The 14847-nt window shown below is 45.3% G+C and overlaps 4 protein-coding genes across 7 annotated transcripts; 2 read left to right on the top strand and 2 right to left on the bottom strand.

The window, feature by feature from the left end:
- Positions 1-30: 30 nt before the first annotated feature.
- Positions 31-1067, top strand: stmp1 (short transmembrane mitochondrial protein 1). 2 transcript variants are annotated; one of them, XM_056424788.1, is made up of 3 exons: positions 31-140; positions 452-505; positions 884-1067. In XM_056424788.1, the coding sequence occupies exons 1-3, from the start codon at positions 126-128 to the stop codon at positions 953-955; spliced, it is 141 nt and encodes a 46-aa protein (XP_056280763.1). In that variant the 5' UTR covers positions 31-125; the 3' UTR covers positions 956-1067. The 2 variants fall into 2 exon arrangements, 1 of the variants encoding a protein (XP_056280763.1); XR_008833021.1 differs by having other exon boundaries at positions 32-140; positions 452-630.
- A 621-nt stretch (positions 1068-1688) lies between these two features.
- LOC130200621 (small lysine-rich protein 1) lies at positions 1689-2606 on the bottom strand. Its single transcript, XM_056425057.1, has 2 exons — positions 2329-2606; positions 1689-2219 (listed from the first exon to the last, which is right to left on the bottom strand). Exons 1-2 carry the CDS (start codon positions 2329-2331, stop codon positions 1971-1973), a joined length of 252 nt encoding a protein of 83 aa, XP_056281032.1. The 5' UTR covers positions 2332-2606; the 3' UTR covers positions 1689-1970.
- A 100-nt stretch (positions 2607-2706) lies between these two features.
- dhx57 (DEAH (Asp-Glu-Ala-Asp/His) box polypeptide 57) lies at positions 2707-11482 on the bottom strand. Its single transcript, XM_056425053.1, has 23 exons — positions 11405-11482; positions 10925-11272; positions 10606-10809; positions 9549-10450; positions 9268-9446; positions 9047-9168; positions 8444-8639; positions 8181-8305; positions 7767-7900; positions 7634-7688; positions 7304-7518; positions 7093-7209; positions 6909-7005; positions 6383-6556; positions 5986-6186; positions 5538-5814; positions 5250-5345; positions 5070-5153; positions 4825-4962; positions 4646-4720; positions 4393-4527; positions 4106-4306; positions 2707-3651 (listed from the first exon to the last, which is right to left on the bottom strand). The coding sequence occupies exons 2-23, from the start codon at positions 11098-11100 to the stop codon at positions 3508-3510; spliced, it is 4047 nt and encodes a 1348-aa protein (XP_056281028.1). The 5' UTR covers positions 11101-11272; positions 11405-11482; the 3' UTR covers positions 2707-3507.
- Positions 11483-11772: 290 nt separating this feature from the next.
- On the top strand, positions 11773-14819 carry morn2 (MORN repeat containing 2). 3 transcript variants are annotated; one of them, XM_056425056.1, is made up of 7 exons: positions 11773-12619; positions 12774-13028; positions 13131-13163; positions 13252-13302; positions 13379-13485; positions 13580-13716; positions 14349-14819. In XM_056425056.1, the coding sequence occupies exons 2-7, from the start codon at positions 13022-13024 to the stop codon at positions 14461-14463; spliced, it is 450 nt and encodes a 149-aa protein (XP_056281031.1). In that variant the 5' UTR covers positions 11773-12619; positions 12774-13021; the 3' UTR covers positions 14464-14819. The 3 variants fall into 3 exon arrangements, with proteins under 3 accessions (XP_056281031.1, XP_056281030.1, XP_056281029.1); XM_056425055.1 differs by having other exon boundaries at positions 11773-12881; positions 12971-13028; XM_056425054.1 differs by having other exon boundaries at positions 11773-13028.
- Positions 14820-14847: the final 28 nt, after the last annotated feature.

Here is a 14847-nt window from a genome sequence, read left to right as displayed (position 1 = left end):
GCGCATGCGTGTTGCTCATGACGCGTTAGCCAAGTAGATTGCTTGATTTCCTCCCTCCAACCTTTAACTGCCTGACTTTGAGTCAGTATAGTCGTCTGCTGTTGGCAACCCTTCGGTACTCCACCATGCTTCAGTTCCTGGTGAGTTTGATTGACGTCCTCATGCGTGACATCGACTCGGTTTGCTAAGAGATGCGGAACTAACACTAGACGAGCTAACGTTAGCCTGTTAGCATAACTTGCTGTCATAACTCTTCACGGCGATAGTTGGACATCTCTACTTCCATGACGTTTTAAAAATTTATCTTTTAAATTATGCGTCACCAATCGTGCAGCGAGCAGTTATACATGCCACCGAATAAAAGTGCTTAGATTCACGTTGACATGTAACCTAGCTAACTGTGACTGTCAGACAGACATCTTGGCCTTAAATGACAGTTGTTTTCCTCCAGGTTGGCTTCGCCTTGGGGAATGTCGTGGGAATGTACCTGGCTCAGAACTACGAGGCAAGTTTTGTATCTACCAGAATATCAATTCAACGTGTCGAAGTTATCAGCTTTCTTCCTACATTGACCCATATCTTGGACGCCCTCCGCCGGTCAGATGTAGAGCGTGCAGAACTCCCGGACAGGTGCTGCAGGAGCTCCATAACCAGTGACGAAAATGCTTTGCCATTTAATTTGTTCCCAAAAATATATTATATAACATTTTAAAAGTTGGATCGATACCTCTCGAGCGTTGCATCTAATACCGACCAATAATACCGTCATGCAGGTGTTGGACTGCATTAGTTTGCGCTAAGTGTACCTAATAAACTGTTCACTGTATGATTTTTTAAATTTTTTTATTGACTTTCCTGCTTTCTTTTATTTTTTACTTTCTAGATTCCCAACATAGCCAAGAAAATTGACGCCTTTAAGAAAGATGTGGAGGCCAAGAAGAAGCCCCCAAGTTGAGCAGAGCGAGACCATGTCGCAAGAACAGATGCACTCTGTAAAGAAACTATTTATTGCACAGGGACATGGGACAATGAGTGTACATTTGATAAAATTACTTTGTAAAACGTGAGATTAACAGTGCCTGGAACCATATGTTTCTTCCCTTTTTAGTTTTATAGACAGGTTCTCGTGACCTATTTTTATAAGATTAATTGTGCAAAGACTGGACTCAGAAAATGTAACGAATGGCTAATGGTATCACTTTAAGTCCAGTGTCATGGCACTGTTGGCTGGCCTTTTCCAGGACGCACTGTGCCGTTTTGACTTGCACATTACATTCAGATTCTCAACATTAGGTGTATATTAAGTGAACATCAACAGAGCTTATCTATTGTCTTCCACAAAGTTTAAAGATTTCCTTCACAAGTTTCAAGTCTATCAATAACTGCGCAAATTGGATGTAGCTGCTGGCAGACCAAACAATCCCAATCTTATCTGGAACAACAACCCCTGAAGATCGCTGAAGTGAGAACCTCTCTCATTCCACAGACACCTGTGGTTGTTTGACCATCTTGCGGACTGAGAACTCTGTCCTGGGGGAACTTTCAATAATACTGATTGCATTTGTGGCTGGCGCTGCTGTGTTGGCCTGGCTGCTTGTCGGTGCTCTGCCCCCAATGGATGGGCTTAGATCACCCAGTTGTTGGATTACCTCCCTCCCCTTCCTCCTGCTCCACACTGTACCCTTTTGTACCTGTACTCTGGCAAACGACAAATAAATATATCAATCAATCAACTGCCAACTTTTGACAAGTGTAAACACAACAGCTTATAATAAAGTTGCTGTCTATCAATGTTAGTCTATGCATCATGAATGAAACGTTGACGTCACCGCCACAATTTAGCTTTCCTGTATGGAAGAAACGGAACATCAACGTCAGAACTCTATACTTGCAGTCACTACGTGTCCATCAGGTGGTGCCATTTACATATAAGTTTAACCAAAAATGGGAATTACTTTGATTTGGCAAATTCACTTTTTCTTCTTCCGTTTTGTTCCCTTTTTCTTCTTTGAATGGGGCCACCCAAAGCCTCGAAACTTCAGACAGTCCACTGCATTGTGGGAAATGTAGTAGACGTTCTCCATGGCTGCTGGGCTGAGGATGTCCACCTCTGTCTTGGTGGATTTGGCATTAGAAGACTTCTTTTTGGGCGTTTTTGGACTCCCAGTCTTCTTGGTGGGTTTAGAACTGTGGGAAATTGATTTCCCAGGTTTTGTGGTCTTTAAAGAAAATACAAGAGGTTAACTACATTCCGGTTTGGGCGCCTCCTATTTACTTTACTGACAAGTTTGGATAGACCCGATCGGATATGTTACATATATATTTTACCATGGTGAAAGACGTCACCGTCACTTCCAATACGATGAGATTATTTATCCATCTGGGAAATTAGATGCATACACAGAAGAATGCTATAATTAACAGATCAGGATTTTTTCCACAGCTCTAACGACTAGGTAGTACAGAAAGTATATTTAATATATACGCATATCTTACCAGTTCACTGTAGTAAAGGGAACGGCTTCAACGGGGACAGTGATACCCCATTTGTTTACGTCCTGTTGTCGTAGAGACAGATCAGACTCACTCACTCATGAAGGGGTTGGCCTCGCCCCGACAGTCAACTCTTTTGTTGTGTCCAAGACGTAGCCTGGCCACACGTACACACAAAATACCGTATAGCTCAAATAAAATCCAACAACCAGCTAGCTTTGCTTTTTTATTTTTAGTGCAGTGGAATTCCTCACTTGTTTAGACAATAAGCTTTCAAATTCTTTGGCAATTGTCACCAAATTCACCCAATTTAAAAAGCCCTTGCATTCACAATGTGAAAGTGTAGTTTTGACTTCACTAACATTTAAATACATTCAATGAATGTAAAAACAGGCCAATACCATGCAGAAGAAGCTCTTGGATCTCTCAATCATGCAATACAAATAAATATTCACAAGTATGCAGCCGCTGTCAGTATAACAAATCCAATATGGACCCAAGAAACTTCTCAGTTGTGAGCAAGACACACAACCCAAAATAAAAATGCACTATAAACGACATGACAGTCACATAAAATACGAAATGTGTGCCAATTTACTAAAACTACAATTGTAGTATGGCATCAATAAACATGTTCTGTTGCATTTGAACTTCAAAATAAGACTTAAGAAGTGTTTTATCCCAGCAAGAACAATGATGGAGGTTTATGGATCACCTGCATAGAGCCATAGTTTGGTCTTTGAAGGCAAAATGTGGTTTAAAAGCCTCGAGAGCAGAAACAGATTAGTTGTAGTGGCCGCAGTACTTCAACAGTGTCTGCTCTGCCCATCGGTCTGTGATGGAACTAGACACATTTTAACCAGTTTCAGGGTAGTGGACCCCGACGATCCGGATTATCTTATCAAAACTGTGGCAGTGATGCAGGAGCAGACAGACATTTTTACTGCAGAGCTCGATGCCTTGAAGCCCTTGAGGATGACACAAACGGTTGAAAGGGGCCATTAAGTAGCAGAGTTACTGGGTGGAGACGAGTTGGACTATCATGTGGATGATGCGGGAGCCACGTGGGCAGCTGCACAGGTCCATGCTCGGGTTCCGGATTTTATCTTCCAGCAGCTGGTCCAACTCCCAGCGCAGCTCCATCACCAGCTCAGCCACCTGGAGAACAAGCACACCTATTTAGCACCAATATCTGAACATCTTTTAGCATGGAGTGCAGACTATACTGCCCTGCATCACATTTACTCCATTTAAAAAGGGCACAGCATCTCATTTTCTTTACTGGAAGGGGGCACTTCATGTTTTATTAACCATAGGGGCATCCAAAAGGGTACTTCATTATGTTTTATTAACCATCCAAAAAGAGCTTATTATTATGTTTTCTCCACTAGGAGTTGTGGGAGTCCAGCGGCAGCGTAGACGAGGCACAGGTGGAGTAAGACTTGCGAGCAGACATGATTTAAGCTTCTGCAACACCGGACGGTGAACAAAGTTTGCGGAGCTGCGTAAAACTAAAACATTGACATGTTTGGGGATGAGCGCAAAGAGATCCCAAACGGCTTTGTGCACGCGATTCTAAACCATCGCGTCTCGGTTATCTACGATGTCTGACCTGATGAGAATCGGCGGCAAATCGGATCCATCCGTCGTCGAGGGAGATGATGAACTCTCCCTTGTGCAGCTCCATGTTGACCTGTCCGCCTCCAAACAGCACCAGCGGGTAGACGGACACCATGCTGCAGTCCCTGATGAAGATGCGGCTCGTCTTCACCTTCTCGTGGTAAACCAGGTAGGGGCTGCTGTAGTGGCGAACCTGGAGCACAAAGACGAGTCTCAAGGGGCGTGTATCTCGAAATCGCTGTTGGATACAAGGCCACGGCTTTTTATTTCTTCTCTCACCGTGTAGTTGACAGACGACGGGTGCACGTGGACGCAGCCATCATCCTTGGTCATGAAACGGAGCTCGCTGGCTTTGGGCGGCATCTTCATCGCCCCTTTGCTCGTCATCTTGTAATTCCCCTGAGGGGCTCGTACCTAGAACCAAAAAAGATCACACGCGGGAGTGTCACGGCAAGTCGAGGCATGGCGACAGTTTTATACTTATTACACTGGCTTTAGCTTCTAATTCAGATGAACAATAAATAATAATCACCTGGACCACGTTGGGATACAGGGCAGCACAAAGCATGGCGGACATCAGCCGGATGTTGTCAGAGTTCAAGTTCGCCTGAAAAGGAATGACATTCAGCATCATCAGCAGATTCTCTTTAAGACTAAGCTGACATTGTTCAGCACTACAATGCTCGGTGTGTGTGTGTGTGTGTGTGTTACCTCGGGGCCGGTGGCCTCTAGAACACCATCGGTGCCTTTAGAGCACTTGCGCTCTATAACTCTGGCCCTCAGTCCCTCCTTGATGAATCCAATGTCAGACAGCAGTTCGGCAAACTGCCTCTTCAGACTGGCGATCTCCTGCACCGGCCACAACAGATGTATGACATGTATGACATGTATGACATGTATGACAGCACAATTGTTGAAGACATTAAAGCAGGCTGCCTCAGACAGCACGGCCTCACCTGTAAGACTCGCCCAGACAGGAAGTTCTCCCTGCAGTAGCGGAAGCCAGCCTGGTTGCCATTCTTTGCCGCACAGCACCATCCCTGCAAGAGAGCGATAAGCCATCACATCTACCATCTGGAACGCAACATCAACATCTCTACATTTAAAAACTGCGTTTCAGTCGGTCCAGTCGTTACCTTGTACGCCTGTAACAAAGCCAGATGGTCACTACTGGCCAAGGCGAAGGCCAGTTTCTTCTCATTGGCTTCTTCCCGCTTATCCCATGGAGACACCTGGAAAACACACAGAGGGTCAAATATAGAAAGTATTTCTGTAGAAGACAATACCTTTTTGTGCGATTAATAATAATCATCATTATGTGGTTATATGTAATCAAATAAAATAAAATAAAAAACACCATAAAAATAGATCAAGGAGCTAAATCAGCTTTGTGATGCCACGGAGTGACACATAGGGTCTCTTACAAATGGCGATTTGAAGGCCAGACTGGCTGCGATGGTGAGCGCCGGGTCGAGACAGCGGAAGATGGCACCGAACAGCATGAGTTTCCCGATGCGCACGTCGACGGGCAGGCAGGCCAGGTGGTAGCCCAGCGGGGTCAGTTTCTCATCTGCAGTTAGAGCGCCGAGGTCCTGCAGGCGCTGCTTGGCTGCATCTAAGCTTTCCATCGTGGGCGGCTCGATGAGCCGAGTGAAGACCGACTCCAGCATCCGATCAGCAAACACGTCCAGGATCTTGATTCTGTTAGACAGGGAGGGAAATGGTGAATACTGGCATCAGATATTGTATTGCATATCTTTGAATTTGATAAGTGTGCTACAGATAAGGTCTGGACCATTTCCCTCGTAGCCATGTCATACGTAAAGCTCTATTGTTTGCATTCACAGAGACAAAAGAATGAGATGGATCTACCGGAGGCAAAGCTGCTCTAGGGGAACTCTCTGGATCTCGGGCAGCTGCTGCTCAGTCAGCTGGTGCTCGAAGCAGTGGCTGGTGAAGAGGTGGAAGCAGATCCCCGAGGCCACGCGACCGGCTCGGCCCCGCCTCTGCAGAGCGTTGGCCCGAGAAACCCACGTGTCCTCCAGGCTCTCCATGCTTTTAGTGGCATCGTACCTGAAAATATGAATAAAAGAATAAATGTTCAGTTCAACGTTGCATCAATTACATGCAGATTAAAATACGACTGTGCGATTGGAATTGTGTGTGGGACAACAAAAAGATGGTACAATTCAGAATGTTTATTCTCGAAAATGCTAATTTATACAATATATATATATATAGTTTATCCCAACAATCAACTTGAGGTTACCTTTTCTCCTTCATCTTGCCGGAGTCGATGACATATACAACGTCGTCAATGGTTACCGAGGTCTCTGCGATGTTGGTGGAGATGATGATCTTGGTGACGCCTTCCGGGGGGCGGCTGAAAACTGCCTGCTGCTCCTCATTGGACAAGCTTGAATGGAGTGGGTACACCTTACACCTAACGATGGGGAAGTACGTCCACATTAGTTTAGAATGTTTACACTATCGACCATTTGATAATAACAGTTTCATACCAATACCACACAGGATATTTAGTAAAATAATTAAAACAACAAATGTGTCCATTTTTAGAGATACAATTGTTTTAAAGTTATAGAAGAGAATGCCTCTGTCACTGTGTAACGACATTGTACTCTTGCTGCCATAATTTTAAATCATGTAGTCAAGGACATGGGTTTTAAAACGAGTCAAGAAAAGAAACTACCCGAGAGCCGTCATTCTATACGCTCATGAACACCGACAACAACAACAATTAAAGTTGCCGAAAGTTCACGACTTTACACACAGACCTGCTTACGCCCCGGTTGTTGAACATTCTGTTGGACATGAGCTGCTCATAGAGCATCTTGATCTCAGCCAGGCCCGGCAAAAACACGAGCACCGCACCTGCATACAGGAACAAAAAGTTCACTCTGAGACGTCCAGCCTTTAAATTCATCTCGACTACTTCGATGGTTCATGGGAGATTCTCACCTTGAGGGTAGTCATGATTTCCATCTACAATCCACTCCAGCAGACTCTCCACAAGGTCCATGTTGATCTTGTCCAGGTCCATCGCAGCTATAGTCTTCAGCACAGACTTCTTAGTGTCTGCAGAAACAGAAAAAACTCTTTAACATTCATGCAGCAACAGATTATTTGGATAAACCCAAGGCGGTACAGTATAAGAGCCCAGAAAACCGACCTTTGAATCGGACGGTGAGTTCCTGCAGGGTGAGCTGCTGGTCTGGAATGGAGTCTTTGACAGAGTCCTTCTGACAGAAAGACATGTAATTCCACATGTCATCACCCAAGTCGTCCACCGTGTCCCTCTGATCTCCTTTGTTTCCTCGTCTGCCCGTGGAAGAGGAATTCTGTTTCCCCGAGCGCATATAAGGGCTGCCATCCTCGATGACGTAGCTGGGAAAACAAATAAAACAGAATTTAGTATTGAGACTGAGAAAGCATTCACTACATCCGTACACATTTATTAAGACACATTTGTTTGAAACATGTGTTGGACTGCAGTACTTACCGAGTTTTAGCGATGGCATCTTCAAGAAAAAACTGGTCCACGGGAAAAGTACAACCTGAAACGAGAGGAATTCACTTAGTAGGAAAGTAAACCGTCTATTGAATGAGATGTCTGAGTTAATATGTCTAATTACCTGGTATGTGGACAGTTGGACAGTTGTAATAATACTCAGAGAAGAGTTTGGCATTGAGCGTGGCACTCATCAGAATGATCTTCATGTCCGGCCTCTGCAATATCAGGTCTTTTAACACCAACAGGAGGAAGTCACTGAGAGAAGAGGAAATGGAGACCGAGGGTGAAGGCTTTTTCAAAGAAGTAAACATGTTCCCGTTTGAGGAGGAAATGTCGGAGATTGACTCAATGACCGTGGCTATTTGGTGACAGCTCAAAGTGCAATGAGATCAAGTGTTTGATTGATATCCTGCTATTTTCTTGATTTGACCTTTGGCAATATTGTCTCCGTCACACTTTTACCAAGAAAGCGTCTTGAATTCTAAATCGAACGCACATTTTCTGTACCATCTGGGAGTGGTCCGTGTAATCTCACCTCTCTTCCGTTCGCTCGTGCACCTCATCCACGATGACGTGTGTGATGCCTTTGAGGTCGGCCTCGCTCTCCAGTCTCCTCAGCAACACGCCTGTGGTGCAGTACAGCAGTCTGGTGGCAGACGTCTGACAGAAGACATCATGAGAGGTAGAAGTCATTATTTTAGAACAGACGCTTGGCTACGTATAATTAGATCAGTGACCAATGCCGATGGCTACCAGTCATGCACACTACACACTTGTACGTGTCAGATTTGCCCGTACCCGAACACTCTCCAGGCGGATCTGGTAGCCCACGGAGTTGCCGAGGGTCTCTGCACGCTCCTGAGCCACTCTCTGGGCCACAGAGATTGCGGAAATGCGCCGTGGCTGAGTACAGATGATGTTGACCACCTGGTCCGCTGGTCCACCCAATGAGTTGTCCAGGATGAACTGAGGAATCTGAGTGGTCTTACCACACCTGCAAAGACGCAACAGAAACCAAACATTAACCAGAATCCTATCAATTACAGAGAGGCATGAATCTATATACCTCCCAGATTTGCTCGAGATAGAATGACATGTCATATTAAAAATTCATTTATTCTCGTTTTGTTTTATTTGTTTTTTCTGAGCAGCATGAAGGGACTATAACTGCAATTCGTTGTGCAACCCTGTGTTGTACAAAAACTACATATTCACCTGGATCAATGGTGGATAACGTGTGGATTCACTCATTTGATAATCACATAGTAGGAAAGTACTGAGTCAAGTCTCGTAAAAAAAAAAAATCAACTAATTCAAATGTTCCACTCCACCCTTGTGTGTACCCAAATCACATTTGCAGAAATAGCGTTTCACCCATTTAGATCTTAACGAAGAGCCCACCCGGTCATGCCGCTGACAACCAGCACCTGGCACTGGTCCAACAGATCGAGGATGTTTTCCTTTTCATTCCAAGCCGGCAGCTTCCTCCTCTGCTCCAACATGGACCTGAAACGCGCGGATGACTGGGTGAACAGAAGGGTGAAAGAGCAGCAGTCCATTAAACATCGTGTTGGAGAAGGTGTTCATTATTACACATAACGTAAAGATCAGCCTTCTTTCACCTTCTTCATCTTGAACTCGCGGCACAGCTTGACATTGTCTTTGAGCAGGTTGTCGATCCTCGGGTTGTGCTTATTCCCCAGCTTTTTCCTCAGGTTGACATAACTCTCACTTTCGACTGGAACATCCTCGTCATCCTCACCCCTCTCATCCAGCTCCTCTGCCTCTCCGGTCACTTTCACTTTAAAGACAGAGGTGGGATTTTAACTCAGTGTTGACCTCATTTTGGTGAAAATAGAGATGTCAAATAATTTAAAAAAAGATATTAATCTTGTTGACTCACGATCTATTAGTCTCCGGTTGGCAGGTGGAGCAGTCCTTCTGTAGCTTGTATGATTACCATTATTGGTAGTACTACTCCTGCTTTCTTCAGAAGCATTGCTCCTCGCAATCTTAATCTGTGCCACAGGAAGTGTCGGTGGTGGCGGCGGCACCACAACAGGCGGCGGCGTGCTGTATTTGTGATGACCGACGGCCAGCAGTTTCTTCATGGCCACTTCATCCTCACATATGGTGATCAGAGTGTAAACGACAGGCTCGTTGCTCTTCGCGGCGGCCAACGCTTCTCCGAACAATCTTTCGGTCACGCTGAGCCTCCCTGGAGCTTTGAAAGACTCGTCGGTGGTGCTGAAGGCAACTACTGGCGCCTGGAATGGGTAACGGTTCCCTTTGGGAAATCGGACCTCGAGCTCATACTCGGGAGGAGAGTAGCTGCTGAAGCCGGGCTGGCTCGGTCCATCCAGGTCCGGGGAGCTAGCCCCAGATCTCCCTTTAGTGGGGAACTGGTGCTTAAACTTGCACTTGTCCCCAAACCGGCAGCCTTGCCCTTTCAAGAAGAATCGACAGACGTCTCGGATGCTAACGGCTCCCCCTCGACTACCGACTTGCCGACCATTCTTGGCAGGAATGTCTGAGAGGAACGAGAGGTCCATGGTTACTGTCCAGACTGTATTGGCAATGCGCTCACTAAAGCGCTCGCCATAGATGGCAGCTAGAGCCAGCGCTTCCTCCTGCCTCTGGGTCAGACACTCATCCATGGGCAATGCTTCAAGGCCATCAGGGGAAATTGCTTTCTGGCCGTAGCGCTCACTGAATATCTGGCAGAGAAGCTGTTCCAAAGTGGCCCCAAATTCCCCTCCGCCAGACTCCAATGCTTTTTTGCTGCGCTCTCTGTCAAACCCATACCTATACCACGTCAAGATGAGAAAATAAAGGGTTAGAAGACAAGGGAAACATTCACCAACCCACGTGTTGTAGGTTCCCGACAGCACTGCAGAAAAAGAAACATAATCTGGAGAGGAAATGGAGGATAATTTCCCACACTACAATAAACAAAGCACCTGCAGAGTTTTCCTATGGCAAATAAGGAGATGACAGGTTCAGGGGTGGGCCGTTCATCATCAGACTCCGTCTCATATGCTGGACTCTCTGCCGTCTCCACAGGCTCATCATTAGTGACCCAAAACTGGCCTTCGTCGCGGTGGTCCAACTCATCATATTCTATCTCGTCCTCTTCTTCCCCCGAATAGTCTGAACCGGATTCACTGAGGCACAGAGGATAATATTGATATGAAGTTCATGTCAACGTGCAATGGAATAACTAGTTTCTTTATCACAGATAAAGTGACATATGGTGTATATTTCGTAGAAAGTACTTACTCATATGGCTCATCAAATCCCTGTGTCTGCAGATTCCGCAGAAGCTCCTTGAGTTGCTCTTGGTTCTCACTAGTCATGAAGAGCCTCTGCAAGGGCATGGTGCTCATCTCCGGCTTGGTGCTTTCAGTGGTCACTGGGCTTGGTCGTGTCCTCGCCAAGGACCTTGGGAGAGCCATGCCACTGCTGCCGCCGCTTTTCCCATTGCCGCCTCCGCCGCCCCTGTCTCGATCTCTGACTCCCCTTCCTCGACCTGCATCCCTGCCGCCTCTACCACCGCCTCCGCCGGCGCCGCCGCCACCACCACCACGACCACCACGACGACCGCTGCTACCTCGTCCTTTCGCAGGTCTGGAGGCAAAGCCCGGTAAACAAAGAGAGAGGAGAGCAGGCGAGATGAGGGGATAAGAGGAAATTAGCAGGAAATTGGAACGCTGAGGAACTTCAAATTGTGTATTTAATTCCGTCACAATAAATAAATACCTGCTAGGACGAGGGGGTCCAAATTCAAGGCTGAAATCATCACCGTCATCCCAGGAACCAAGTCCGCCTTTCTTACTTCCACCACCACCGCCGCCGCCACCACCGCCGCCGCCGCCGCCGCCGCCACCACGTCCACTACCTCCACTACCTCCACTACCTCCACTACCTCTTGGCTTGTTTGCCCTCCCCCCTCCTCTGTTTGGCTTTCCGCCTCTTCTCCTTGTACTCATTTCCCTGTTTAAAAAATAAACATACATCACTGGTCTCACAGACATTGTATTTGTAAGTATCACCACCAAAACATCATGGATTGCTTAAAACAAAAACCAAAAAAACAAAGCTGTGATTCCACAGCATACTCACCTCCAATTAGTATCCCTTTATCATAGCAGCAATTAATCTGTGGGGAGAGACATCAAATGCACAGTTTTAAATAAAACCTTCTCAGACCTGGGAATGTACAAGAATCCTGGAGAGACCAGAGAGCGAAACTAGGCGGGCGGGCAGCTGCTGGACATCCACCGCAGAGCAGTGCGCACGTCGCTGTGGGGCGGCTCGTTGGAGCACTTCATTTCAACTGTGAGCAATGAGATGGTGGCTGACACTCACAATGAGACACACACACACACACACGCAATGACACATACTTACAATGACACAATGACACACGCTCACAATGACACATACTTACAATGACACAATGACACACGCTCACAATGACACATACTTACAATGACACATACTCGCACAGCGCTGGTGGCTACAATTATGCAATCAAACGGGGCATGCGGACTAACAACCCAACCAGGACGATGGCTATTAAACCCAGAGCCCGGCCGACTCGCACTGTGTTGTGTGAGCGAGTCACACGATGTGTTCGCCGGTGTAAGTTATAAACGTGGCGTCGTGTCGGCACACCGGTAAAGTGTGTCACGCTAACAAGCGAGCTAAACAGCTAGCAGGCTCCCTCCTCACTGTGGAGTTAGCTAACAGAGAGAAGCTTCCTTACAAACCAAGCCGAGAGGTTTGAATCCCCACGAAAACCGCACACGTTTGGGAAGATATCACAAGAGGAAAAAGTAGAACATCACTTGAAACACAGCGCGTAACTTGGATAAGTATGGACAAACCTGAAGCAGCACTTCTGAACACCGGTAGCCTGCGTATCTTTCATTGGTCGAAACTCAGGGTTCAAAGTTCCTGTTCCGGTGTTCGGTAACGTTTTTAGGATTATGACATTTGTTATGCTCGGTGTATTTTCTATATATATATTATTTTAAGCGTCTGTAGGTTGTTGGACTTTATATGGTGATATATTCTGGTAAACTATATGTGTATGAAAAAAGTAATTTACCTTTTTGTTTTTTAGGTTAGTTTGGGTCTGCGCCAGATCTTGTCACCATGGCAACTGCAGTTTGCGTCATGTTGCCTGCTGCACGTTGAGCTATTGACGTAGTTACTTCTTCGCTTTTTGAGGGTGATTCAGTGAACAATTACAGCACGATGTTTGCTTGTGTTGTTTTAAACTTTTTTTAATCGTGTTTTCTCTTTTCACGGCCCACAAAGTGGCCGCTCGTGTCCTGTCGGTTCTGACAACCATCTGCCAGCAGGGGGAAGATGTCTGGTGGGGTGTGATCGTGACTTAACACCAAGCGCACACACACAACTGACAACACCTTCTGTCTTTTCTATCTGCTGTATAACGCTGTATCATTTTCATTTTCAGACTATGAGGAAAAGGATCATTTAAGAATTCAAGGTATGCTAAATATTCACGTTTTCATGATATGCAAATATTGCTTATTCATCTGACAGATGAGGTGGTAAATGTGAGTATTTGTTGATAGGGGAAGGGCCAATAAATGTGTCCTACATTTTCCCAAATGGGGACAGATATGGTAAGTAATAACCAAATGTACAGCAATACAATTTTACATCACAGAACTGAGTCAACTTCCCCTCTGTTCTCGACAGAGGGAGAGTGCAGCAGGTCTGCCTCAGGGGTGATGAAGAGGAGTGGTACCGGTAAACACACGTCAGCGGGTGGCATCATATATACTGGAGAGTGGATGGAAGACCAAGTGTGTATTTAATACTCCTGATGTCTGTTACTGAAGACTGTATGGTTGGATTTGCTGTGTGGTTAGTCATAAATGCTTGTTCCCTGTCAAGCAGATGAATGGCCGAGGGGCCATGCAGCATCCCTCTGGTGCACTCTATGAAGGAGAATTCAAAAACAACATGTACCACGGCACGGGAACGTATACCTTCCCAGACGGCTCTACTTACAAAGGTCCCTTTCACAACAACAGGTAAAAGGCAATTAACTAATTGATGTGCAGCGGTTCATGGTAGCCCTCTTTTATAACCAGAATAAAGTTGTCGGCTCCAGTTGTATACATTCCCAAAGCAATCAGGGGTTTAATGCATCTTAATGTGATGTTTCTAACTTCCAGTGTTTTACACATTATGAACTACTTTAACCCTCCTGTTACCTTTGGGGTCAATTTGACCCCATTCAATGTTTAACGTCTAAACAAAAAATAAAGACATTTTTTTTGCTTCATATTTCATGACTTTTCCTAATTTTTTGGGGACAACTGGGAACACATATTCTTCTTTGGGGTCAATTTGACCCCCAGGCTGTTTGTCACCGTGTCAAACATATAAGAAATATCAACTTTTTTATTTATTTAATGGGCTATTTAGTTCGGCAACAAACAAACATAAAGTACCTCACCCTTAAACTTGGGAAACAATATAAATTCTAATAATTTTCTGGAGGTTTTAATTGCGGTAAAAGATGTTAGTAAATTTGAAGGTAACAGGAGGGTTAAATTCCCCCTTGAGGTTTTTCAAAGTTGAATAACTATTTAGATCCAAGACCTGGTGTTTAATATTTTGTTTCTGCTCCCATTTAAATGTCAGATTAACTGTGTTCTAGGTTGGAGGGAGACGGGGCGTTCACTGACACACAGGGACTGGTCTGGATGGGGGAGTTCCTCGGCAAAGCAGCGCTGGGCCTGAAAATGCAGCACACTTACGCAAAGCAAGCATAACTGTACTACACTTTTTAAAACACTGTATATCTTCAATAGAAAATTAAACTATAAATAAAATCCATTCAGCCTGTCTTTATAGATGATACATATATTGACTGTACTAAATACTAACGGATGCGTTTCTTCCAACGTTCACACAGCACGTATTTCTGTGTATTGTGTTTAAATATCCAAGCTATCAGGGAGTCATGTCTCTTGCCACTGCTTTTTTTTTTAACACTTGTCGTTAATTGTTAAGACTTGCATTTTTACAAACCTGGAAATATAGGCATTATTAACCGTACAAATATAAAATAAACTATGTACCCATTTCTCCGTGGCAATCGACTCCATCATTACAGCACCAGCCAGTCACAAAGGGGGATGTGCTCACATCCACAA

Source organism: Pseudoliparis swirei, chromosome 10, assembly GCF_029220125.1.
Source record: "Pseudoliparis swirei isolate HS2019 ecotype Mariana Trench chromosome 10, NWPU_hadal_v1, whole genome shotgun sequence".
Lineage (NCBI taxonomy): Eukaryota > Metazoa > Chordata > Actinopteri > Perciformes > Liparidae > Pseudoliparis > Pseudoliparis swirei.
The sequence above is the reverse complement of the archived record's forward strand: the minus strand, read 5'-3'. Positions and strand labels throughout refer to the sequence as shown.